Source organism: Salarias fasciatus, chromosome 23 (assembly GCF_902148845.1).
Source record: "Salarias fasciatus chromosome 23, fSalaFa1.1, whole genome shotgun sequence".
Lineage (NCBI taxonomy): Eukaryota > Metazoa > Chordata > Actinopteri > Blenniiformes > Blenniidae > Salarias > Salarias fasciatus.
Window position 1 is genome coordinate 22,175,052 of NC_043766.1, and position 27,158 is coordinate 22,202,209.

The 27,158-nt window shown below is 41.2% G+C and overlaps 1 protein-coding gene across 8 annotated transcripts in view; it reads left to right on the plus strand.

Moving 5' to 3' along the window:
- celf5a (cugbp, Elav-like family member 5a) overlaps positions 1-27,158 on the plus strand; it is a 194,631-nt gene that overhangs the window by 142,072 nt on the left and 25,401 nt on the right. For 5 of the 8 annotated variants that reach the window (XM_030082628.1, XM_030082624.1, XM_030082629.1 and 2 more), the window contains exons 4-5: positions 15,317-15,445; positions 21,150-21,229. In XM_030082628.1, coding sequence (XP_029938488.1) covers positions 15,317-15,445; positions 21,150-21,229 — 209 coding nt within the window. The remainder of the gene's footprint in view (positions 1-15,316; positions 15,446-21,149; positions 21,230-27,158) is intronic. The other 3 variants (XM_030082625.1, XM_030082630.1, XM_030082632.1) reach the window with 1 other exon arrangement.

The following is a 27,158-nucleotide window of genomic DNA, read 5'->3' on the forward strand; positions in this document are numbered from 1 at the left end:
ACAACAAAAAAAACAATCTGCAGTGAATGCAAAAAACATGTTTCACCCAGAAGTACCCCCCTGGAGCAGTGTGCCTCTGACGGGCGGGACCATTCCCTTCATGTTTTTTGTCATTGTGGCTGTCATTGTAGCTCTGTCAGACATATGGTCCGTGGGCAAAACCCAGGATGCCAGAGGGTGCAGTCTGGCCTGTGAGATGACTGTGCTTAGAGTTGAATCATTGTTACATGGCTGTTTCTGGACTGTGGGAGGAAATCAGGGTCCCCACAGGAAACCCTGACACACATAAGGGAGAACATGCAAACTCTACACAGAAAGGATCAGGTGGTTTTTGAACCCAGGCCTTCTGCGAGGCGACCACCACCATGTGATCAAGCCATTCAGAACCCTGATTTCAGTACAGTAAAGACATGGTCCTGGTAGGATCTAGTGTATTTATGTTTCATATGTGTACGCTTCTTTCTCTGGTTTTTTAAACATTTTTCTGCAACCACCTGTCTGTGTCTTATTTCGTTTGACGTCAGCTGCAGTTCCTCGGGGAAAGACTCTCCAGGGACCCTTAATTGACAAGTGTCTACAATAACTAATCAGCGGCAAAGTAACTGCCCTTTGAAATGGTGAATTAACTAAACTAATTTCAGATAATCCTTCAACATACACGGCCACGCAGACAGCGGCAAATGATATTTGAAATTCAGACATCTGACATTCACTAAAGACCCAGATCTCACTGTAAATGTGGCACAGCTGATGAATTGCTACAGAAGATTAAAATCATATTTAAGTTCACCATGCCTGTGTGCTGTCTTTACAGGCATGAACCATCACTTTAGCACCTGAAGCACAGACCACAATTACCAGCATGCATATATGCACAAGCTGTAATGAATTAATTTGTTAAGCAGGGTCTGATTTAGCAAGAATCAGCTTAGACAAGTTCATTTTTAAGGAGACGTTTATCCATTTAAACTCTGTTTCTGTTTTGCTACCCAACCTTTACCCCCTAAAGTTTTGTAATGCGTTCTGTCTACACGGCTGTCTCCTACAGATTTACGCTGTCAAGACAGTTGTAAAATGAAAGGGACAACATGCTGTTTTCATAGCAGTGGAGTAAACTCTTGACAGATCGACCTAACACTCGCCATCCACGAATGAGGCGAAGCAAAGGAAAAAAAAAAAAAGCCCAGCTCAAATCTTTGTGAAGAATGACACTCTAAATACAGTTTACATGGTCTGATGTTGTGCGCATGTTGTCTATTCAGACACTCTCAGGTGGGCGGAATTTGCAAGAGTACCTCTGGACAAGGAGATTTCAGTTTTCAAAATTAATTGAATTGTTCAGCAGGTGTCTAATTGCCAGTGTTTCTCTATCCTTACATCACCTCTACAGTGTGATTACAGAGTCTTGTGAAGGTTGTCCCGGAGAATGGCGCAGAATAATGCCTCTTTGATTATAACTACCACCGGACTTGGGATTGACAGCCTACAGCTTTTGCAATCAATGGAATAATGTGTTGCCAGGGTATTTTGCACATTCATTACATAGTGCACTGGAGGAACATATTTAAACCTTTTCTATGCTTTTTCTTTGCTCATTTGGAATATATGTATATTAGCTACATTTTTCAAAAGAAGCTTCGGTGTATGATTTAATTTCTTTCAGCTTTTGTTTTGTTTTAGTCTGCTTTTTTTTTTAAGACGCATTTCTTGTTTCTGTTTCCTACCCCCTGCCCAAACCAGGGTTTGACTCCCTGCTGCCTCCCTGAACCAGGGTTTAAATCCCTCCCCACAGTTGTTCTGTTTCTGTCCTTTCTCCTAACACTAACTGGAACAACAGGAAGCTGCCACCTCTGAGCCTGACTCTGCAAATGTTTTTTTTTTTTTTTTTTCCCTGTGAAAGGAGTTTTTTTTTCTTTCCACGGGCACTTATGCTTGCTTATGTGGAATTATTGTGGGTTTTTTTTTTTCTGTGTAAAAGTGCCTTGAAATTACTATGTTGTATTTGTGGCTGTACATACAAAATTTAATTCATAAACTGTTAAATATAGGCCGAACATTTGCAGTGTTACCATCATAGATTGAAATTATTTTATTGGAATTTTTTCCTGAAACCATGCACACTTAGCCTTAGAATTATTACCACAGGTGAAGCGAGTAACACGTTCTCTTTTTTATCTTAGCTCATGGTGTCTGATAAAAGATTGAGCAACTTAGGAGTTTCTATACCTACATCAATGTTTACCACAGTATTTCTGAACTTGTCATTTGCATGTTTGTAGAGTTTCCTCTTGTTTACATCATGCCTGGTTTGCGGTGTGTGGTCAGTCATGGAACAGTCCCTGCCTGCTGAAGTAACTGGATACAGAGTGTAAAACGCCGTAGACAGCTATGAACAGGAAGCCACTGTCCCCCTCTCAACTCTATGCATTTTTCATCATACATTTCCTTTTTTTTTATTTTGCAATTTTGTTTTTTTCCTCCCCCTCTAAACTTCCATGGGGTGCGTGCTGACATGGCATTTTTTCAGCCTTGCACACAAAGCCCTCTGGTGCTCAGTGTACTAAAGTTGGAGAGTGTCTGTGTTTGTGTGCCAGCATGTGTTAGTGTGTATGTGTGCCATTCACTCGTGTGCATGCATGTGATTGTTGAGGACTTCATGCTCACTCCGTCTAGTCTGTCTTCCCCTTTTTGTTGACTGATAATCACTCTATATGTTCCTCAGTCAGAGAATCGAGGGAGAAACCTCTCAATGAAAGGCACCTTAGCAAAAGAAATATTCTGAGCTGAAATTTAAATTTCATTTTGTTTTGGCCCTAAGCAACGGGCAAAACTGCCTGGGTAAGATCACTAAAGGTCAGCCGGAATTAAAATGCTTACTGTAAGGTTTGTCAGAGAGAGCTAAGAAGAGATAGAGAGCTGGAGGAAAAGGCCATCTGCCTGATAGTTTAGTCTAAGCTGCTGAGAGGAAAATCTGTCTTTTTTAAGTCCAATGCTGTTATGTTGTGGTTTGACAGGTTAGAATGTCCACACTGGCCCATATCTATCATTGTCTTAAGTATATATGTTGATTAGACTTTTCTTAAGAAAATTTGTGGTTTTAAATATGACCTTCCAGATTAAAGGTTTTATTGACAAAAGAGTCCAGGCCTCGCAGTACATTTGCATGTGTGCCAGAGCATTTTCTATGACAAAGAAAAAAAAAGAATTCAATACATTGGATGCATAAAGTAATAAATGCAACTGTCTCCCCCCTCCCTTGATGGTTTGCTCAATATATAGATGTTTGTTTCATTAGATATCAAGCAAAATGAAAATAAATGAGCTGTCAGGAAGATCGGGGCTGAGTGGGAAGGGGACGAGACACAGGGCTGGACGTTCTTCTAAAAATGAGGATGTGTGTGAGAATGCTGCTGGGGGTCTTTGTTGCCATGAATACACAGATAAGCTTGCAACCCTGTTTTCAGGGTAATATTTCTATTTGAATATACCGAGTTTTGTGCCATATGCTAATTTTAGCAATGTCAGCGAGCCTTCAGAAATCAGACAACAGTGTCTTGATTCTCGCTTACGATGCACAGGGAGGGAAAGACAAAGTGAGTGTTGGTGGCAGAGCTCCTCACAGCAGTTTACGCAACAAAACTGAAATGAATTTATCTGAATATGATGGTGAATATCAACATGTTCCAGGAAAGCAAATATCCCTGTAAATTGTCAGAACATGCACTCTCTTTTTTCACAAATGTGCTACAAAAGAACAACCTGTTCCCTGAGCATGTGACACTGTTTCATCCAGTGACATTAGCTATAATAATGATAGCAACACATCTTTTCCTTGGTGATATAGGTGCTGCTGGCAGACCTGTAACATTTGCCTGTCATGTTGATAATAAAAGATAATAATAGCATCAATTTTTCCAACAGCAAGCAGGTCAAATCAGATTTTATGTCAGGAACCTGATGAAAAGCATATGCACTGTTTCTTGCTTCTACATTTTTCTTTTTGTTTCTTCACATATGCAGTATTCCAGCAATGTTTTGAGAACGTGTGCAGCAGTTCATTAGTACGGGAGTGCAGGGCTTTGCAGAAATATGTGATTTAAGGTGATGTGATTATTCAGACAAGCAGGGATAAAAAGTTGAGAATAGAGAGACAGCTTCATAGACACGCTTGCCTTAGGCTCCCAGAAAAAACACTATGGCTGTCCCGGATTATGAAATGCTTTCAGTACAATCACATCCTCTGAAAGGTGCTGATTGACCTTCTAGCCTAATTAAAGTGCACCATCACCAGTAGAGAGCAGATAAGGCTGCCTAGCTGTCAGAGTGACTGACAGGGTTAGGCTATCCCCCTCCAGTCACATCAGCACTACAGAGGCCATGCATACAAAAAGCACGCGACAGAAAAGAATAAAAAAGCTCTAAGTTTAGCATCAGCTCCTAGTGATGGTACGAAAAAAATGAAAGCACACCAGTGACATGCTTTAAGGCATATATACCAAATTATATGTATTTGCAACTTTACTTCATGCATCACTACCCCAGCTCATATCTGTGAACACCGCAGGTTTTTCCTTTTTTCTGTTTTGCACTTCACTGGAGTTTTCTGAAAACTGAAGTCGCTGGTTGATGTCACCTAAGTATGAAGCAGGTTTTAATCCACTTCTTGTGAGGTCTCTGTAGGTCTTGTCAGGTGAGTGCTCAAGTGCACCCTATATTCCCCTACAGCTCTCACGCTTCTGGCTGGGGCTAAAGCTGACATGCAGGGTGGCCTGTAAGCCTCTTTTGTCCATGTGCAGCAGAGTCATCTGCCAGCTCAGTTGCTCTTGCAGACAAAGCTTCAGAGAGATAGCCCACATTCTGGTACATCCTCACTCTTTTTCAGCTGGCCCCTTGCACTGTTTCTCCTAAGCCTCATCCCTTTCGTTTCTCTTTCTCTTGTGCTTGTTTAACCTTTTTCTTTTCACTACTTTCGTCTTTATTTTCTCTCCCCCAATTAATTGTATTTTATATAAGATTGCATCAACTTTTCTGCTATGATAATTTTAGACTGACTGGAGACTGTATTTATTATTTTCAGTTTTTTCCATCTTCAGCCATCTGACAGTAAAGCACTTCAGTGCCTTCTTTGAGACAGAGGTTTTCATTTGTGCTTGGGTTTATATTTTATTATTGTATTGCAACTGTCTAGAGGTGAGAGGATATTGATATAGTATATCTCGAGGCAGGAAATCTCAAGGTTCTCTGTTCAGTTTGACTCAGTGTATCGTGAAGTTTTTTTTTTCTTTCACTCGCTGTATCTCTCCCCCCCCCCTCCATATGAGAAAAAGATAATTACTTCACATCGTCCATGATGGCTAATGAGTTACCATGAAGGTAACTTCCAAGGTAATCAAAGGTAGTGTATGAGAAAGAGGAGAGAAACTTAAGTACACGGAGAAAGAAAACCAAGGAATAGGGGGAAGTATGTCTGTGAGAGGTTATGAGGAAAGCTGAGAGCAACGATGAGGAATATGAAGAAAAGAGAGAGAAACTGTGTGCAGGGAATGGGAGGTGGGGGTTGGTTGAAGGGGCTGGCCGAGGGGGTGTGTCCAATGTTACCCTCATGAATCAGTGTCAGTGGAGCGATGAGAAACAAATTAAGAAACAGGCTAGCGCTGTGTTAAATACTGCCAAAGGTAAAAGGCCCATTCTACTGTATAGAAACGCAATCTGGATGGGAAAGAAAAATGGCAATAAATGGGATAGAGGAAAATGTAGGAGAGAAAATCCATAGCATAACAGATGCCAAAATGCCCTTCAGATGGCATTATGAACGGAGACAATATAAATAGCACTGCCATATTGTAAATGTTTATATACAGAAGGTACGTATGCGCGTTGCGCAGCAGTTTTGGGATTTATGAGCAGAGCCGTAATGCACTGAAGTCGACACAAAGCTGTGAGTAATATTTCACATTTGTTATCATATTGAGTATAAATTTGCTCCGACGTATATGGTGGAGATAAAAACGTTTTTAAGCAATTTCTCTCTCGGTTCTTCTCCTTCAGACCTTTCGGTTCTAAGGTGGGAGTGTAAGCTGTCAGCTGGACGGTGAGCTGAGAGTCACTGTACGAAGAACACACATACAGTGTTACAGATAGGCACCTCAGAGGTTTTACATGGGGCATTCAGAAAAAAGGGGGATCTAAGTTAGTGGCTTGTAATTGTATGTTAACGCTTCCAACAGCTGAAATCACTCAGCCAGCAGCAGAGAACAGAGCAGCCATTAGATCGCACTGATGCAAAAACTGTGTGTTGCTCCGTGGAGAGCATTGAAAGACATACAGGGGGGGTCTTTGTGCCGCATGTGTATTTTGTGTGAGCGTTTCATACGCATACTAGCACGCATGTACATACATGTGGGCGAACACACACAGATGTGTAGGTGAGGTGTCATATAATATCCATCATTGTTTCTGCCAGCGGCACAGAATAAATTCATGATCACCGTTCTCCAAATCCCCTCTGAGATGGAATCGACTCGACTGGCGTACGTGGAGGACATGTAGAAATGCAGGAGCTGTGTGGTAACACATCACAGTTTGATCTTAAGCTCTTTGGCCTGATTAACATGCTATAGGGCTTGTGATGCAAGAGTTACTAACCGCAACCTCCCACTCACTGATGTTTGTTTACAGAACATGTTTTCCCTCTTAATACTGTATATTTGTTTATGTACCACGCTGTACACACACTATGTGTTTCAGTAAGTGTGCCTATTTCTATAGTTGCACATATCTGCAAGCTGTTTTATCGCTTGCCCTGTTTGTCAAGAGGTGTGTTTATTGGAATGTATAGATACCGTGCTTATTGCTTCACGTCTGTAGTATGTATGTATATATGTATGTATGTATGTACTAGGAAAATTGTGTCTTTTTGTTCGTGTGTACTTTCCTGCATGTGAATTCAGCGAGGTGGAATCTATCCCAGAGGAGTGTTTAGTGAAGGATGGACTGTTTCTACAGTATCAAGGCCTTGCTAACACTGCTGTATGGCATTTTTACTGATGGCTTTTATGTGTTGCATCTGAGCTGCCAATGAGCAGCCTTGACACCAAAATGATGAAACTATGAAATCAAGTCTGTGTCACAACAGATAGAGCTGGAGTTAGAGAAACATTTCTCATTGGTGGTTCATGTGAGGTGGAAAATATTAACAGCATCTAACTGTATTTATGCCATTGATATGCAGGGTTTGGCATGCTGTGTCTCAAATTCACTAGTTGGTTTTAAAGATAAGTTTTACCGGGTAAAACAATGCTTTAGTATTCAAATGCATGTCTTTTTCAACAACTTCCAAATGGTGCCATCATCACTGCTTTTCAGTTGTCTGAAAAGTCCTACCTAGTAGGATTCCAGTTGAACAACAACACTGTAAATCAGAAAACAGCATGGATATGTCCAATGAAGCTGGTGTGGCTCTTCTGTGAGATAACTACATTATATCATATTGAATTCAAGTACTTACCCACAAAGATTCCAGAATTGCATCAATAATTTGCACTCATAAAAGCGATACTGGCCTTTTAATTCTAACTTCACGAGGTTGTCTCAGTCAAAAGCCTGAGAGTCTGACCTCTGGGGTTGCGTCTTAAAATCTCTGATCCACATCTAAGAAAACAACTTGGAACTTTAAGTCCTAGGACAATTGGGATGCAATACATATCCAGAATATAAAAGTTGCAGGTGTAGACTTGCATTTTTTTTTTTTCTTCGAGTACAACATTGGTCTTGGTGGGGATGTGCACTTACTAAGTGCCTTTCATCCTTTGTTCAAGCCAAATACAATATGTTTTAATGGAAGAGTTGAAATTAGCACATCAGGGAGCATCAGGTTTGATGGCTTTTTTGGAGCATACCACTGTATTGTTTTCTTTGCAGTGTTGTTTCCAAGCAACAACTATGAAGTTGTGAAGGAATAGTCACTAATAAGCTACCTCATTAGGGCGGGTGCATGATAGGCCCTACGGTTTGTGCTGTCAGCTCAGTGGGTTAGCTTGCAAACTTCAAAAGGCAGCTGCAGATACAATACACACACACTCAGGAGTGATAATTTACTCTATAAAATTGGTAAACAAACTATTCCTTCAACCTATATTTCTTTCTTAGAGATGCGTTGATGGAACCTCCGAACTGGATTCTGTCTGAAGTTGCTCCAGCACTATGACAAAATATGTGGCCATCCTCTCTCCGGTGATAATGCAGCACATAAAAGGCTCATTATTCAGAAGTTAATTTGGCAGGGCTTCCTCACCCTAAGGCTATGCCAAACCTTACACTCACTCTGTTGTTTGGCCACTCCTATCACTGATCTTTATTTTATGCAGGACGGGATGGATGCCCTACACCTGCCTATAGACAAGAGGAGGCACACACTGGCTTCAGCGTGCTGCACTGCACATGCACATACTCCCATGCACACACCCATACACACCATCTCATTAATGCAAACACAACCCTAGTTAGATCCCTATATGTAATAAATTGGATTAAATTCCACTGGCTAAGCACTGTGATCTCTTAGGGTTAATTAATTTCATTCCATTCTGTCTGTGTTTTTTATGCTTGAACACATGCTGACACTGTTATTGTGTGGCATCCTGCTCATTGAAGAAGTATAATGGGCTTGTGAAGGAGGGAGAGGAAGCCACAATGTTTGGTATTCCTGCTACAAAGTGATTTTGTTTCTTTCTTTTGACAAGGAAGTATGCTACAGTAGCCAGCTCTAATACAGTGGATTCTTCCCCTCTACAGCAGCTTCTCACCAGCTCTTATCTTCCCCTTTCCAAATGAGAAAACCTGGATGGCTTCTCGGAGCCCCTGTTTCTGACTGGATGTTATCTCATTTGGTTTTAATATATTTATCCATTCATTATTGCTCCCTTTATCAGCCAGCTAATATTGTTCATAATTTGTCCTTATCAGCAAACCTGACAGTCAAATTTACACTCTGGCTCAGCAGACAGATGGAGAAATGACCTCTTTTCAACCCCCCACCCCCCTTCCCCAACTCCTCTCTTCCCTTCATTCATCTCCTCCTCTCCAAACTCCAATGAAACATGACTGACAGCCCACTGTATAAGTAGTTGTCATAGCAACCTCCCCATCCATCTGACAAGTACTTTTTCTCTATCACACACCCTTTTCCCTCTGTCACAGTATCTCTCTCAATCCCTCCATCCGCATCCCTGTGCTCCTGCAACAATCGACAAAGAGACAGACGGAGAAGGGAAATTTAAAAACGGGAGAGCACGTTTGGTGGTCGCCCTGTATTTTTGACACCCGTTACTCTCATTCCAATTGCTCAACTTCTCAGTTACCTCCACTTTTTCCTCATTCTCGCCATCTCAGACAATGATTTACCAGCTCAAGTTATGTACCCCTTTCACCCCTCCAGGCTTATCAAGGAATGCAGGACTGTATGCACAGCAACTTACAGTACAGGCACGTCATCCTCACTCTTCCACATATTCACTCTCTCCCTCGCTCACAAATGCTTTTTTACATTACTGCTTTCAGCCATTCTCTCCTTTTTCTTTTCATTCCTGTTTCCTTGGGAAAAAAAAAAAAAAAAAACAACCTCACACTCTGCCCTATTGCCATTCAATAAGTCTCAGTTCGCTGTCAAAATCCCCAGCAGTCTGCAGTGTAATCATACCACGTAATCAGTCTCCAGTACAGTGGACAGAGCTGCTGAAGGTTTATGTGTGCTGTATGAAAAGAGGAGCCTCCACAATTTCAATGAAAATAAACATATTTGACAAAAGCAGGTGCAGAGCAGAGATTTAGAGCACATGAATAAAAAAAGATTTACAGCGATATTGTTTGTCATGCTGACGCTGTTCTGGCCCGACTACTGCGTGAAGAATTGAGATATGAAATATTGCTGATTTAATTTGCTTTAGTGCAGCTACTCTTAAGAGTTCACACAATGGCAACGCGCTTATGCCAAAAAGCTTATATTGATTGAACGGCTTCAAATGAACCCAGAAATCTTCACTGTGTAGAAACAGGCTGTGCACTGCCAATTCATTATTCTAGAGTTTAATTTCCAATGCATTTATTCAAAACAAGCATCTGTTTAGTACCACAGAGTAAATTAAACATGATAGGGGGTGAATTTCAGGACACCAGCGGTGTGTCACAATGAAGCTGCATACAGTGAAATGTAAATGCATCTTAATGCCAGCATGCAGCACAGTTTTCACAGTGGACTTGCTGGTGGTTATTGGACCCCTGAATTGTTTATGTAATGATAATTCATCTAAACACTATGGAGGTGCTCTGCTGTAGAATAATCTTCACAATGAGTAGACTGTTATGATGTAAGCAAACAAAAGCAACTCAATTTTATGCTCTTGTTTTGTACAATAAAAGCCATTTTCCATGGATACACACAGAGCAAAACAAAAAAAAAGAGGGACATGTATATGAAAGCAAAAATGGTAAAATCTTAATAAAAAAAACAAGGATTTTCTCTTCATCCATAACACAGAATTTTTTAAGGTGCATGTTTTGTGCGACCGCCAGTCAGGAGAGGTGTGAAGTAATATAGAACAAATCATTTTCTTTTTCAATCTGAATTTTATTTTTTAGTATGTGTTCTGATGTATTAATTTCACTGACAACCTTTTCTCTGAGTCCATGCATTTTCTTAACAAGTTGACTACTTTCGTTTTTTACAATATGGTAATGGTTAAGTTTATTATAGAAGTCTGTCATTATGGTTATTCTCTCTGTAAGGGGTTGGTTACATAATGAGTCTCATCAATTTTGTGTGGAGAGTCATTGGCTGAAGGATATAGTTCATGCTTACTCACTGAATGCATGTGAAGAAAGTGAAGGTACTTAGTTTTGCGGTAAGTCTGCCTCGCTGACAACCACAGTGGAAGCCATGATGTTTATGACCTGGTTGGAGACTGGTAAGGCCTCTAAACGGAGAATAAAGTTACAGGTGATGTTAACAATGACAGTATTTATTTAAGGTCAGTTTTAGACGGTCAAGTATTGATAGGTTTTCAGTTCAGATTTTAGATGTTGCTTTCTGCAAGTGGTTATGGTCTGGTTTACAGTTTTGACTAGTATCATCTTTAAGAAATTCAGTTTTGCCATGTTGTGGAATAGCAAACCAATGAAGCAGGATTATTTCCAGTGTAGCGCAGTTTGCCACGCAGCCGTGATCACTAAGCCACCAATTAGTGTTAACTGCAGTTGCAGCCAGCAGCAGCCTAACAATTAACAACAAAACATAAAACTGATAAAATTGCAGACCCTGTTGCACTACAGCTGGTGGATGTAAATTAACAACAGTTGCAGTTGGTGCTATGGGTTAAGGTGATGTCTGAGAAAAAGTCAATAAACTGTAGTTACAAGATGGTTAACAGTGGGGCATGCGCTCGTGTGTGTCCTGCGTGTGTGGGCATGGCGGGAGCACTGACATTTCTAATCCTCTGTTTTAGCGTGTACAGTGGTAAGGTAGTTTCTACATGCATTTTTCCCCCTTTTTGTCCCTCATTTGTTCTTTTTCCCCACTTCACTCAGATTTGTGTAAATGCCTGTAGGTGGTTTGCACTGTGGTAGTGTCTGTTTACACACTGCCTGTGCTGCTGTGTTGTAGATAAATGAGATAATGTTTCTATCGGCGATGAACACAAGACATGGGTTCCCAAAGGAGCATTTTAGATGAGAGCAGCAGTGCACAATCCTAGACAGTGGAACAGATCTCCTAGATGATCTGTTTTCATGCATTGTTAGCTTGTTTTCAAAGCATATTTGCATTCTTGGACATACTTTTATCTAGACAGAAGAATTCCTGCTAACATTTCCTTAATAATAATAATATAATGTCATACCTCAATAACCTCGTTGTCATCTCATGCTTGTCTTTTAGATTAGTGGCTTTTTCGGACATAATGCAAAAGACAGTTGACATCATGTCTCTTGAGTATCTCACGGTGGGCCATTGTCATTGTCATGTAGATACAGCTGCATTTCTCAAGACTCCTCAGGCCCTTGGAAAGACACACCTTATTGGGCCCTCTGTGATATCTTTTATAGACATTACTAAAAGCAGTGCTTTGTGAAGTAATGCAATCTGTTATAGTTTTTTTCTCAAATTTGAGGATTTTTTTTTTTTTTTAGTGTCTGTTTTTAATCCTTTACTGCAACATTTTTTAAATAAGTGACTAAAAAATATTTTTAAATGGGATGTTTGTGTTGTAAGCCACTGAATAGCAGGAGGAATATCTTTAAACGTGCTGGAATGCAGGTATTATGCATGGATTAGAGGTGTCAGTAATTTATTCATGTTTTAACTAGAAACGGTCACTCCATGTTAAAATAAAATGTTGCTGGTTTAGAGTGTGATTTACCTTTTAACTGAGGTTTACTGTTTTTCCTGTGCATCGAACAATAAACTCATCGAAGTGTTGGCAGGACTGAAACAAAGAAATGCACTTAATTTTTCAACACGCTTTAGAAAAGCAACACGATGACAGCAAGCAGTCAGCAGGGGGTCCCATTACTCTCAATGTGTTGTTGCAATCTAAGGAATTTTCGAGATGTGTCGTTGATGTTTATGATATGAACTAACGCTCTTGGGGGGGAAACCCCCTCCAGTTCAGGTCACAATTCAATTGCCGACCCCATTGTAACACCTTTGCCATATGGGATATATAGCGACCAATAATCCCTTCACACTTGAAGACATTTACACAGTATATTGTACCACTCAGCTGGATGTGACTTGCTGATCATCTGTGAGCAGAGGGATAGATTCTGTATTGAACTTTGAAGACATGGTATTTTATATATATATAAATATATATACATATGCTGTTAACAGTGTCATTGTTAAAGAGTGCAGCTTTTATGGAAAAGATGAAGGCTATGCCCTAATTAACATCTTCTCTGGTATATTTACCTGAAGAGAGACATTAAAGCCAAAATAGTTTCTGGAGGAATTCAGCTGTGGTCACATGTTTTTTTTTTCTTTTCTCTCTCTCTCTCTCCCTGCACGTATCTCCAGCTGTGTGCACCACTGTATGTGAAATGTGGTCTGGCGGCATTCAGAAACATTTGTGTGCTGTCCAGCCCTGCCCCCCACCCACCCTTTGACTCATCCACCCGATCCAACCTCGGAATTTATATTCTCCCTCCAGCAAAAGGAAGGACCATCTTGGCCTTTCATTTTCCAGTTCAGGGCTTTTCTTTTTTTGCAGATAAATGCTCTCCAATCCACCCTGACAGATGTCACATTGCATCACTTCCATTTTGATACATAGCCTCTGATCCTGCCACTTGCAATAAGGAGCCAGCACAAGGGATGCCCCTCCCCAGACAATGCTCTGACAGGGGTGATTATTTTTAAGGTGCATCATTGATGGCGCTGAGTGCTGAAACCCTCGCAGGGTGCCATGTCCACATCCACTCTCTGCCATGCCTACTGCAGGAATGTGGGTATCGGCTTGTGTCTGGGTCAGGGAACGACAGCAACATGACACACTCAGTAGTTGTCACAGGTCACCCTGACACTGGGCAATACGCATGGCAGCAAATTATGCTGCTCTCAACCTCTTCACGGCAGTCCTGTCTCTCACTCAGTCTCTCCACTGTGGCTTCATAGGTCAGAGTTGGAGAAACAATATGTATAAAGAGAAGGTTTTAGTGCTTCTGCTGCCAGCAGAGACATGCTGCACTGTAGCATTAATCATACAAGGCCAGAGTACATCAGTAAACACAGTGTGTCGGGTCAAGGTAAAGATCAGATCCCACAGCATTTAGAAGGACTCAGTAGCATACAGGCTATCTATTGAAAAGTCAGCGTTATTCATGGCATGTCTCCTATTCTCTGTTGCTCACAGGAGAAACACGAAATTGTTCACCAAGAGCACCCTGAAATATTTCTCTGGCTACAAAAAACACTGGATCAGCAGCAATTAGTACAGTAAGAGAGAGATAAAGAGAAGGAGAGTGAAAGGAAGGCAGCTGAAAAAGAATGAGGGGGAAAAATGTAGAATCAGCGTGGAGAAGGAAAACCAAAAATGAGAGGGAAAAGAGGAACAAGAGGTAGTGACTCAAAGAAAGAGAACGAGAGTGAGGACTTGTAGCCAATACAGACTGTGTCAGTGTTGGAGGCTGGGGCTGCCTGCAGCCCTTCGTGCCTTTAAAGGACCAAAGAGTCGTTCATTGTCTTGGGTGTGCTTGTATGGTGTGTACGTGACAAACCTCTTCATTTGTCAGCTAATTTTGTTCTTTTCTTTGCTCTTTCTTGCCTTAGTCACTTACATCCAGCAGCGACACTTCATGTTCCCATATTGGACTAAACACACTTAAGCTTTACGTCCACTGTGCAGTTTTTGGCAGTGTGGGACGGAACGGTTCGAGTTGCTGTGTATTTACCCCGAAAAAAGTTGCGGATGGCACCAAAAGAACCGTATCCATCGGTTGCCATTTTTAGTAACCCCTCCATTGCGGCACCTGGCACAAGAGAATGGTTAGCATAACGAGGAGCGGCAACAGTGCCATCAGCTGATTGGTAGCAACTGCCATTACTCTTCTTTGCAGTTGCCACTTTACACACACTGGTTTTTTCATGAAGTTTTTTTTTTTTTTTTTTACACTGGCTGAACACGCCACACAGCACTGGTCTACTGACACTTCCCTCCATAGCAGGAGAGGAGGAGTTTGGACAGTGCTTTTTAAGATTAGAAACTTTTCCCAGCAGTATCACAGAGAATAAAGGCTCTCGGCTTCACTTCGAGGTCTGACCAGTGCTGCTGAGGACCAACTACTGCAGAGTGAAGGACTACAGCAGCGTCCGGAGTGGAGCTCTGTGTTTACCATGTACTTGCGTCGCTATGTGGCCATTCACAACCCCACTTGCATTCCAGTCATGCTCCCTGTAGTGAAGATGCAACACGGATTTGGGTATGGGTACAGTTAAGCTTACCTGTACTATACCGAGCCTTCCTGTGCTGGTCCAGTCTACACAGTGGAATCCAGGCTGTGCACTGGAGATATAAAATGATCGGAAAAAAGCTGAGGCAATGTGACTTTAGTACGAGCTGCACTAAATAAACAAGACAGTCACTGTGCCATATCAATGGCTATGTGAGCTTATGTCTTTGTTTGTTGTGGTGGGAAAAGACATTTCTTTTTAAATCGTTGTTGCTGATCTGCCAACAGCGGCAATATTTCGCCATTGTATTTTTTCAAATTGGTTTCATAATTGAGATCAATGCTGTAATGTAACCTTTTGTCTCTTTCTTTGTTCCAGAAGACAGGAAGTTGTTTGTTGGGATGCTGAACAAACAACAGACCGAGGAGGATGTTTACCGGCTCTTTGAACCCTATGGAGTCATTGAGGAGTGTACAGTCTTAAGAGGTCCGGATGGAAACAGCAAAGGTAGAAGCCATGATGCTGTGCTGGCTGCACAGAAACCCTCCAGGGTTATTTCATTCAATTGTTGAAGTAAAAATGAACTTACAACCATTTTCCTTATCAATTGTGGCACAGTTGCAGTGCTTATTTTTCTTAAGTACTACTTCCTGCAAATAAAGAATGTTGTCCTTTGCAATGATGATAAGCAAGATAAAACACAGCCTATTACAGAAACTGCAAATGTTTATGTCCCCCCCACAATTGTCTTCCATTTGTCTGAAAGCAAATCAAAATAACATGTGAGTTGGACTAGTGGCAACATTTCGACCTATGCTTCTGTATAAAACATTTGGAGGCCAATTTATAGTTTTTCTGGTGAGCAGACAGATGACAATGTTTCAGCATAGTGTCATACAGGGGTGATCAATTTTGATCATCATGAGGAACACAAATGTTTCCCCCTAACTTCCAATTTGGCACATGTACTGTAATTATATGTAAATGATAACCACTTACTTACTGTATGTGTCAAAATTAGATTTTATATTCAGGATAGACACGTTTTATAGTTTGACACTAAATGCAAAGAGAAATAAAGAGTCTATGAAATTGATATATTTTTAAATGTGTTTACAATTTTATTGTTATTCTCATCAACTTTGGGGTCATTTTATAATGGACCACAAAGAGTAGAACATATTAAGAAGTGTAGAAGTGTATGGATTGTGTGTGTGTGTGTGTGTGTGTGTGTGTGTGTGTGTGTGTGTGTGCATGTGTGTATTCACTCTCTGTATTGTTGTTATTTTTTGTTGTGGTACGTTTGGCAGAAATTACAGCTGCCAACATCTTCTAGGGTATATCGCTTTAAGCTTGGCACACCTGCATTTGGGGTAGTTTTCCCATTCTACTCTGCTGATCCTTTCAAGCGCTGTCAGGTTAGATGGGAAGCGTAGCTGAACAGATACTTTCAGATTTTTCCAGAGATGTTCAATCGGGTTCAAGTCTGGGCTCCGGCTGAGCCACTCAAAGACATTCACAGACTTGTCCCAAAGCCCCTCCTTTGCAGTAGTGTTTGTTGGTGTTTCAGTCAGGGCCAGTAGTAACAAAATAAGTGAATAATTCCTTCCCACAACCCCTCTCTGCCAGTCTTGGGGAGGCAATTCAAGTTGACAAAACGAGGATCCAAACCTTTTGCAATTTTAAAGCCAATCATCATTGACAAAGTTTTTTTGACAGGAGGTTAGGTTTTCCTGAAATGCTGTTTCAAACGTATCTACATGTGGGGCCATCATCAGAGGTCAGAGGTTTCCATCCCACAATGCAGGTGGCAGACGGCAGCAGTACCACAGGGAGTGTGGGATTCCTTACCCAGAGTCTCAGTTACATATCTGTAGTAAACACACACACACACACACACACACACACACACACACACACACACACATACATACATCCACAGGGAGAGATGGAGGAAGAACAAAATGGTTATTAAAACAAGATGAACAAAAATCGATTTTCTTTAATCAATTCATTTTATTTCAGCCTAAATTGTATATAGATTGCTTACTTGCCAGGCTCTAGAAGAGACTCCAGTTTCTGCAGTTTGTCCCATTCTTGTGGTATCAGCATGGCTAGTATGTGGCTTCATCAGTACAAGGTACCTTTAATTGCTGCTTGGTTGCAGTTTAGACACTTGACCATTTCGACTGTCGAATTCCAGTTTTGGCACATCCTGAATAAATGGTTCCTTCTGCTGCCCCAGGGTTGCTTGCTTTGCTTCCAGTTATATAACGTTTGCTGGACTATGCTTAAAGTGTGCAGCAAATTTCTAAAACTTGGATGATGCACTCACTGTGTTGCATTTCTGTAAGATGTGCGCCACACAAGGCATATCATCAAATGGTCAAAGTTTAGCTGCAGCTGTCATGTTTCATGCCCAGTCAGTCCCCACAGTTGTGATTTTTATCTTCAATTTCCCATTCGCGGTCCGTGCACCAGTGACACTGGGACCAGCGGAGTTCGCTTGATGTCCCTCATTAGTTTAATTCCGCAGCACATAACTGTGGCCATGCGTCATGTTTACATGCTCTATGCTGAAGAGTTTCAGGACTCACACACTAGTGATGCTACATGCTACAGATGATTTAGGTATGACCAATCCGGTCATTAAAAGTGAGCTGGATTGTGTTTGCGCACGGCTCACAGCAAGATCGATCCCTCATTCTACAGTCTGCAAAACACATAAGGCAGAAAGAAGCGATAAACTGCCCTCTGCTTACTGTCATCTGTGAACTGGCTGTTGGCGGTGTGCATAGAGTTAACAGTGGCTGTGTTTAAGGGTTATTTTACACTGGTTGCATTGCGGATTCTGAGCGGATGCGCAGTGGAAGAGTACATCACCCAGCAGGGGCTACACGCATAGACATATGGCTACAAGAATTAACCCCTATCATAATTAACATCTAGATTTCCACTGGATCTGAACAGAGCTCCAAGGTTTTCCATCCCCAACAGATAAATATGTGTTGCGAAGTACAAGGGGGATTTTTTTTTTTTTTTTTTTGGGGACCGGATACCTGTCATGTGTGGCATCTGCTCAGTCGTGGCTCTATGAGTCCATCATCTTTCGTCCAATCCCTGGCGTATGTAGAATAGACCCTCTGTCTGATCACTTGTGACTCTCTTGTTGCTGCGGGGTGCGTCAAACCTCAAGGAGAATACATCCGGTGGAAATGCAGTCCTTTATTTCAATGGGGCTCATGCTTGTCGCCATATTTTTGCTTGTAGCTTGTGTTGCGAGACGTTATTTTCTGCTGCACATCTGTTCCATAATGCAACCAGTGCCAATGGTCCTTTGTAAAAATACTCCTTCCAGCAGAGTGTGCGAAATACCTGGTTTGTGTAGTTTGTTGGTCCAATCCTTGAGTGCTTAATTTCTTTTTTTTTTTCTATTAAATGTGTACTTGTTTTAAAATTAAGTCTAAAATGTTGAAGTCATTATCAGCAGTTTTTCACAGTTTTAGTTTAAATCAGATTGTGTATGTACAGCTGGCCTTTACTGTAACCGGGGCACTGTGTTGATATTTTGCAGGCATCGATGGCCCAAACTTTCAAAGACATCAATTCTGTCTGACATGCTGCAAAGAGCAAAGGGACTACTGGTTTTTCATGTCTCTAAAGCCTATTCCCTGGCCAGCGCTTATGGAAATTGTTGTGGAATTATATCTGAAGGGGTTTGAAGCCAGAGTGTTTTGACTCTGCAATGATTTGAAGGAGGAGAGCAAAAAGATGGATGTCAAAACAATTCGGTTGTCCCACAGTGAGAGAGAAGGGGCAGCCACTGGAAGTTTTCTTTCCATTCCTCTTGGTGATTCTGCAATGAAGTCAGATCCAGCAGCAAAACATAATTTTGATCATTTTACATAACCTTCACAGAATTAAAATAAAGCAATGAGGATGTGATTAAAGTGCTGACTTTCAGCTTTGCACAAAATGTTTACCTGACACGATAGTCTGAATCTTGAGGTATCGCAGTTGCTTCTTAGGTTCACAATTTACATTGTCATGCCGAAATGTACCTGGTCCTTCATCTTTGATGAAAGATGTAAAAAGAAAAAATGGCATTGATTCTGCATGCTTCTGCAGTAACTTTTTTGGTCATTATGCACCACAAAAACTTGTCAATGTAAGAGAAGGAGATGCCATACTAAGCTGATCAGACGACATTATACCCTTATAGAAACTGTGGAAACTGTTAGAGCATTCAATACGTTATTGCATTTTTAACTGGAAATAAACACCAGAAAACTCTGGAAACATCTCCAGTCCAACTGTACAGTCCCATTCTATAATAGGAGTTAGGTGTATCATAGTCACAATGTACAATGAGACCCTTATGAATGTAAATAAAGCGAGGTTTATCGAACGATGCAAAGCACTTGTAACACCCAAAAATTCAAAAGCCAGATTACGCTTTGTGAGTGTACCTCTTTAAAGGTCGATCCAGCTCTGGAAGAAGATAAAACCAAGATTACTTTGTACCAGTATGATAGGAAGGTAAAATTATGGATAGGAGAAGGATAGGGGGACGCATAATCTAAATCCGAGCACTGATCATCTGTCAGAGACGGTGAAGGCGGTGTTATGGCATAGTGTGCCTGCCTGTGGAACTGGGTCACTGATGGTTATTGATGATAGGACTGCTGACAGAGGTGAACTGAGCCCAACCTTTTGCTCATATTCAGGCACATAATACACAGCTGATGGGGAAATGCTTTCCACTATAAATTACAATGGCCTAGAATACAATATGAACACCAAGATCATCTTTAAGCGCTGAAAGAGACTGTTATTTGACCTTAGCCCAACGGGCTGCGCCTCTCTCTCTCAGATGCCAAAGAAAGTCATACAAACAAACAGCAGTTTAACGCAGCAGCAAAAGAGGCTTGAGGCTGCATATTGGAAGTGAATAGTTTGGTCCTGAAGTTTCAAAAAACCATGAGTGTCAGAGTAAGACTTTCTTCAAAATAAAGTGTTAACTACAGTGTTTCAGTTTTTTTCATTTGTACAGTTCTCTTTGAGTCTTTGACTTACCAAAAACTCCTGAGTGGTTGATGTAAGATATATCACAAGTTTAGAAAAAAAATACTTGATAGACAAAATGGCATGAATGTATGAATGAACAAATGCTTCATTTTTTGGATCACAACATTCCCTATGCCTTATGACAAAAACTACTGTATACATTAAATGACAAAAATTGAGTAAGTTGAAGTCAATCAATCAATCAATCAATCAATCAAAAAACATGACAAGGTACAAAAACTTTTTAACCTCCAAAAGATACAAATAATCTATAGTTTACCGAATAAATGAGTTCAAACATAAATTCTATGTTATATGATTTGCACTACAGTAACAAAGTCCTTGTACAGGTCATCGCCAGCGCCTACTCTTTTCTGTCCATATCTCAATAAGGGGCAGTGGTCTGACAGCTGAATGGGCATCTTGATCGGCCACTGTCCACAGGGATAAGCCCATTAACAGAGGAAGAATGGCAGGGCAGCCGGGTCAAGCACGATAGATAAGAGGAGCAAAGTTTAAGAGGTTTATAGAATAGAAATAAATTTCAAATGAAATGTTATTAGGTAGATTTTGCTGTAATTGTAAAAGACCGTAGTGGCTCAGTGGACTGTCTTTCTGTCAGACTGTAGCCGAGCCAGTTTCAATCCCCCGTGTCTCTATTTTAAAGGTGAGGTGTGCTTTTTACTCATTTTGATTTATTTTTCCCTCTTCAATATATTACATATTAAATTTATTTTAGCATACACTGATCTGAGCTGTATGAACAATAAGGAACGCTGTCCGAGTTCTTGAGAGTATTTTCACTTTGAGATTGGTCCAGTTTAGCCAGTATTTAATATGCACAGACAGGCATGTGGTGCTAAATAGCATGCTTTTCTGCTTCATCAGTGCAATCTTTAGCCTGCAGCTTCTGCCTGCTTGTCTGCGTGCCTAATGCCTGGAGTTGGGCAGCCTGCTGTGCAATGAAAGCCTCTCACTGCACAGTGATTCTTTCTGTGTCAAATATAATTCAACATCCTTCATTAATATACCATAGACTTTTAAATACCCACTCATCTGAATACCTTTACAGTACACAGATTATTTATGTGTGCATGCGTGCTTATGTGCATGTAGGTTTATGTTCATCTGCTCTCTCTTCCAGGTTGCGCCTTCGTTAAGTTCTCCACACACACCGAGGCTCAGTCTGCAATCAGTGCCCTCCATGGCAGCCAGACTATGCCTGTGAGTATTTCTCCTTTTCCCACGTGTCGAGACGCACCAACATACGTGCAGACTATTCAAGTATTTGTATCACATACATGTACATGCACACACAGAGGCTGCAATCTCCAGTCTTTGCCATCTTCAAAAACAGATACCACGACAAATTGCCAGCATACATCTGTCACCTACACAAATTCATCCAACTTTGCAGGGTTATAGGTCTTAGGTTCCTGGAGCTAATCGAAGCTGACAGGTCACTAGGTCATCTCAGGACGAGTACTGAGACATACGGTCACATGATTGCATATTCACGCCAATGGCCAATTAATAGTCACCAGTTAACCTGGAGCGAATAAATGAGGAAGCCAGACTACCTGGGAGAAAACTCAACCACACGCATGAAACTGTACTGAGAGAGCCCCCCCCACCCCCCCACCCAGCTGCCTGAAATAGCCCTCTTTCTTTTTAATTACCATGGTATTTTTGGGGAAAAAAGTCCTAATCTAATTTTCAGATAAAACTGTTTAGAGTGATAATTGAATTTTGGGTGAGTCATCAATCAGTAGCTCTGCTCGCATAATCAGTAAATATAACTCCAGTGTGAGATTAAATTTGCTTGTTATGTAAGCACACTGTGTCCTCAGAACTCTCCCTGCTCTGGATTTACTGTGAGCCCAAAAAGCTGTGCTGCTCATTTGAGTGTGCCTCGTGTTTAGGCATGGGCTCTGTATACCTGATTGTGCTGAAATAAAGGCTATTTTGCACTCCACACCTGAATAGTTATTCTCCATGACATTTGGCAAGCCAACATTGAGTCACGTCTAGTATTAAACAATAGCCTGAAGTGTCACCCTAATTTTAAACCTAGTTTTTCGGGAGCTTTCGTCTCGCAAAAAATGGGACCCTGAACTCTCTCCCACCCTAACTCTCAGATAGTGTGTTTCACTGTACGCTTTCATTATTAATGGTTACCAGTGTGTGGCTCAAGAGAGGAAAGCAGGGACAACCACTAGAAGCCAGCTGTGCCATTTGGCGCAACCTCCAAGTCAATCTAAGTGTAAATGACTGCAGGTCATGAGGAAAGACTCTGGATGTCCATTCTCCATAGATACCCTCGTTCAGTGTTGCTCCATCCTCCTATCTCTGCAAGCTCTCTGCCCTCGCTCGTCTCTCTTTGGCAGCCTCTCGGGATATTAGGCAATAGACTTGTTTACTCCACCTTTCACCACATTGGCTGTTGAATTATTCATCTAACTATAAGCAGGATGCCAAAGGGAGGGGAGGAAGACTTGGAGAGACAGTGAGAGATACGGTGGCGGCGGGTTGGAGGGGTGATGGGACAGAGAGAGAATGAGTGAATGGACAGGATTTATACCACCTGCTCTGGTAAATTGATTATAGAAATCGGATCAGTATCTCATATCCTGTGGCTGCTGGAGGAGAGGGCACAGTGTGCCTGCCTCTCCGAAATTAGCGGACCACCAGTGGACTATTATGCCTCAGCAGGACAGGACTATTCAGAGCAAAGTGTTCATGAGTATTGCGAATATCCTGGAAGATGCCCTGAACCGTATATCCTGTGTGTTCATTGGGCTTCATATTGGTTGTATAAAGAAGTTACATACATGTGTTTAAATTCATGAAAAAAAAATCTTATCTCCAATTAACATGCAGTTGTACAACAGGTATATCATTTAATTCATACATAAACAAGTGAAACAATGCTGCGGAACACATCCTGAAAGGCATTTATTATCTTTCAAATTATACAAACATGTTGCACCTCACATCAAACCTCATATAGACTTCTTTTAGCCTTAAATAATACTCCAATGAGCAGACACAAACATAAGCAGAGCATGTACGTTGTTATACTGTTAAATCAGAGGAATCACGATAGCTGCATTTCGAGCCGATAGCAGCAGTAGCTGAGGTGCTGAAGCTCACCGTTTATCACGAGTCCAACTTACACAGGCTGTTTGATTGATCCGCTGCCAATCCCAGACAGAATAAACACTTCCTTGGAGTTTATAGCTGTGCACACACATGCACATGAATACATGCCTGTGCATACATAACCATCTTCAAACACTTTGTGGGTAGCAGGCAGCTCCCACACACCCACACACACACACTGGACATGCACACACGCACATACTCACTCACGCACACACGCACGCACACACACACTCTTTATATTGCTCCTCTCACTGTTTCTGTGACGTGCTCATACAGCCGAGGGTCAAAGGCTCCCTGACTGATCTTATTCTCCAGCTCGGAGGACTTGAGTTGAATATGTTTGTGTTATTCATGATGATGGGGAGTGGGCACTTTCTATGTATTCTATGTGTGAGTTGGGAAAGAGACAATCTGCATTAAGTGTGCAAACGTTTCCAGAGCATGTGTACGTGAAAGGCAGTTAGAACATCTATAGATATACTTAATATATGCACACATGTGTAGGAGTATGCATCCAAGAAGCAATTTGTAGTGAAGGACACCAAAGGAAATAAATATCCACCCACTGCTACATCACACTGTATGTACAATAGTAATAACAACACAGTTACGATTTAAGAATCACACTGTATCAGGAGGCCACATAGAAGACCTTTGCTGAAGCCGTTACCCATTGTATTTCAAGCATGAAAGCCTCCGTATACCACACACACCTCTGCTATCCCTTGGCCACACACACACACTAGCACAGTTCAAGATATGAGTGGCTCAATTAAACATTTAAACGTTGAAGCTGTAGAGCAAATTGCCGGGATTCAGCAGAGCCATGTAGCAAGTCAGTCCGGGGAGGAGGTGCAGGTCAGGCCCATGGAGCCAAGCAGTTTTTCTTTTTTCTTTTCTTTTTTCTTCCTCTCCTTTTTTCTTTTTTTTTAATCTGTTTGGTTTGAAACCTCTTTTAGCTTACATAAGGACTGAAATAAAATTGAAGTAAGAAATAACAAACAGACAAAATCAAATGAGAGAAATCCAACTAGTAGGAGACAGTTTATCACCGTCTAACATTCAAATGTGATTCCTCACATGCTGAATCATCTGTTTCTGTCAATTGGAAAAGTTTTGCTCCTTCCATGATAATCAAATAAAAAGGTTACCTAATGTAAGTGTGTATGTAATCAGCTGCCACCTGTAAAATCTGCCCATTATCTATGAAACCAAGATTATTTTTTTGCTTAAAAAGTAATATATCCATATATTTTCATTGTCTGAGTCTCTGCTTTGATTTGTTCATCCAACTGCTCCACATGAACAAGCCGAGGTGATAAGAAAAGGAAAAAAACTCCTTTTCAACATTAAGAACCATGCAGAAGAAAAATAATTCTGCAAAGACTTTAATAATAAAACATCCAAGAAAGTGTTTTTCAATAAAGCACTTCAGACAAATTAATCCAGGAGTTTTCTTAGGTCATGAAAAACATGTTAGGAGCAGATTAACCTTGTACAAACTGTGAAAGTTTAGCTGTCATTACTTCAATCTTACTTTGCTATAAAGTTCAACTTTAAGTGGATTTAGCTGAACAATTGCCTCTCATATCAGAAAGTTACAAATAAATGTTTAAACCTGGTGTTGGAAAATGATGGGCAGCAATGCAAGACCGGACAAGCAGTTGTTTCAACTCAAGAACCTGTTGTGTTCATGACAGCTAGGACCCTAAGGAAGAACTCAAAAGACAGATAGTTTACGCAAAACAAATCCTTTGCTGATAAATAAATAAAGAACAGAAAGGCTGGAGCTATGTCCAGGAAACAAAAAAAATAAATAAATGCAGTGGACAGGACTATAAAACACAGAAAGAAAAAAGTGTCATGGAGAGGGAGCTGGGGACGAAATGTATTGGGACACTAGGCAAGCAGGGAATCACATAGGCTAACAAAGCAGGGGCCTGAAGGAACGTGCATCAATTATAGAGTATTTTTTAATTGGGATGAAAGTGTTTTTAAAAACATATGTTTTGGGGCCATAAATAAAAAAAGGACAGGCCTAAAAAGAAATCTTATGATGAAGGGCATCAGAAGCTTCTGCACATTAGGAGATATTCTGATGAAGAAATTACTGAAATGAAAACTATTTTTAAAGTATTTTAAGATCTCCGTTCACTGTGGTACAGAGCAACATGACTTTACACACTGTCACATACCACAGGGGCAGTGTCCTCATTCATTCATAACCGCATTTCTCCTCCTGTTTGGGGTTTGGGTCGGAATGGAGGAAATGCATCCAGGAGCGATGCAATTATTAAGGATTAACGACTCACTTTCGGCATTACTAAGCATTGGAGCTCCAACTTTTTCCTTGTTTCACTCTACTCACTGACAGCTGAGACGGGGATTTTATAATGGCAGGGTTAGGGTGGCAGCACCACCAACAACTTGGTGAGTCGGAGCTACCCAGCCAATCACAGGGAATGCAAGGTTTATTACGAGGTTGTGGACAGGCTGGCACTGTGTGCAATCGCCCCACACACTGCTGGATTTTCTTTTGCAAATAGTAACATGTTCATTATCTACGACCTCCCTTTTCGAGACCTCCTGATCAGATCCGACCAGAAAAAATCAATTCTTACATTCTAGACCACAGGAACATCGATGTTTGCAAACATCTGACAACCGAGCCTTTGCTGGCTTTAATCGTAAGGTGGAGATCAGGACAAAAGTTTGGCCCGATTGGTATATAGACTGCATTTATATATTGCTTTGTGCACTGTTTGCGCAGAGTTCAAAGCACTTTACGCTACAATTCACTTTCACCCATTCACACACCAGTGGAGCATCTGCCATGCAAGGCACTCAGTCCTCTTTCAGAGTCTTGCTCAAGGACACTTCCACATATGGACAAGGGGGATAGGGAATCGAATGAACGAACTTCCAGTTAGTTGCAAAGCTGCCCCGGTTATCCAGTAGTGTGTACCGGCCTTTAGCAGGGTTAAAATAGGGGTTAATGCACGTCAGGTTTTAGCTCCATTATTTGCATAAATTTAGGATGGACGTCAACACAGCCATCATTTGCAATAAGGGAAATCATAAAGAAGTAGGCGTAGGCTGTGGGGCCGGTTTTATCCTCCCTGTTCAGCTCCCCTTACTCCAGCAGCTCCCTGTGCAGCTGGGAGCCCCCCAGCAGGGGGATTCTGCTCACACTTGGCAGCTTAAAAATTTAATGAAACTTTTGCTTCACACCTCATCCTCCTCCCTTCATAGCAATGGAGATTCTGCTGGCTGATATCTTGACAGATCTAAATGGGAAAACCTCTGTTATAAACAAATAAGGCAATAGATTCTTAGCCGACAAGCATAAGATTTAGGTGTCCAGAGGAGAACCAGTGGGAGAGCAATTTCAGTGTACAGACCTCTGAAAAAAAGCAGGGCTTAGCAGCCAATGTGAGATTATAAAAGAGAGAAGCGCCAGGTTCTTATGTAACCAGGCAGGTTGATTCACCACAAACCTTGTTTCTGTTGTTATTCAGCTGACACACTGTGGTGTAGTGTCAGATGAGAAAGAGGCCGACTGCTGAGTTCCGTCTTATTTTCATCAACTGATAAATCTATAAAGCTTCACTAAAAATTAAGGAAGCAGAGCAGGAGCACATAACTCTCATTAACAACGTTGGTAGAGCTTTATTGGCTTAAAAAAAAAAAAAAACAACAACAACTCTGAAATCCAGTATGTTCTAGTGCTTCTCCTCTGTATTCCAGCACTGTGCAGGCCTGTCCTGCACTCTCCAAATGTTATACTCCATAATTAGGTTAATGATGTAGATGACAGAAAGCTGGACAGACACAGGAGGCCCGCAACTTTGTCAAGGTCAGCCTTGAAGTGACTCAGCTGATTTTTCATATTTGAGACAGTGTTTTCACAACTGGAGTGTATGTCCTATTTTTGATGCCCCGTGAGCTCTTGTTTGGTTTCATTGCTGAAGCATACAATGAACTGCAA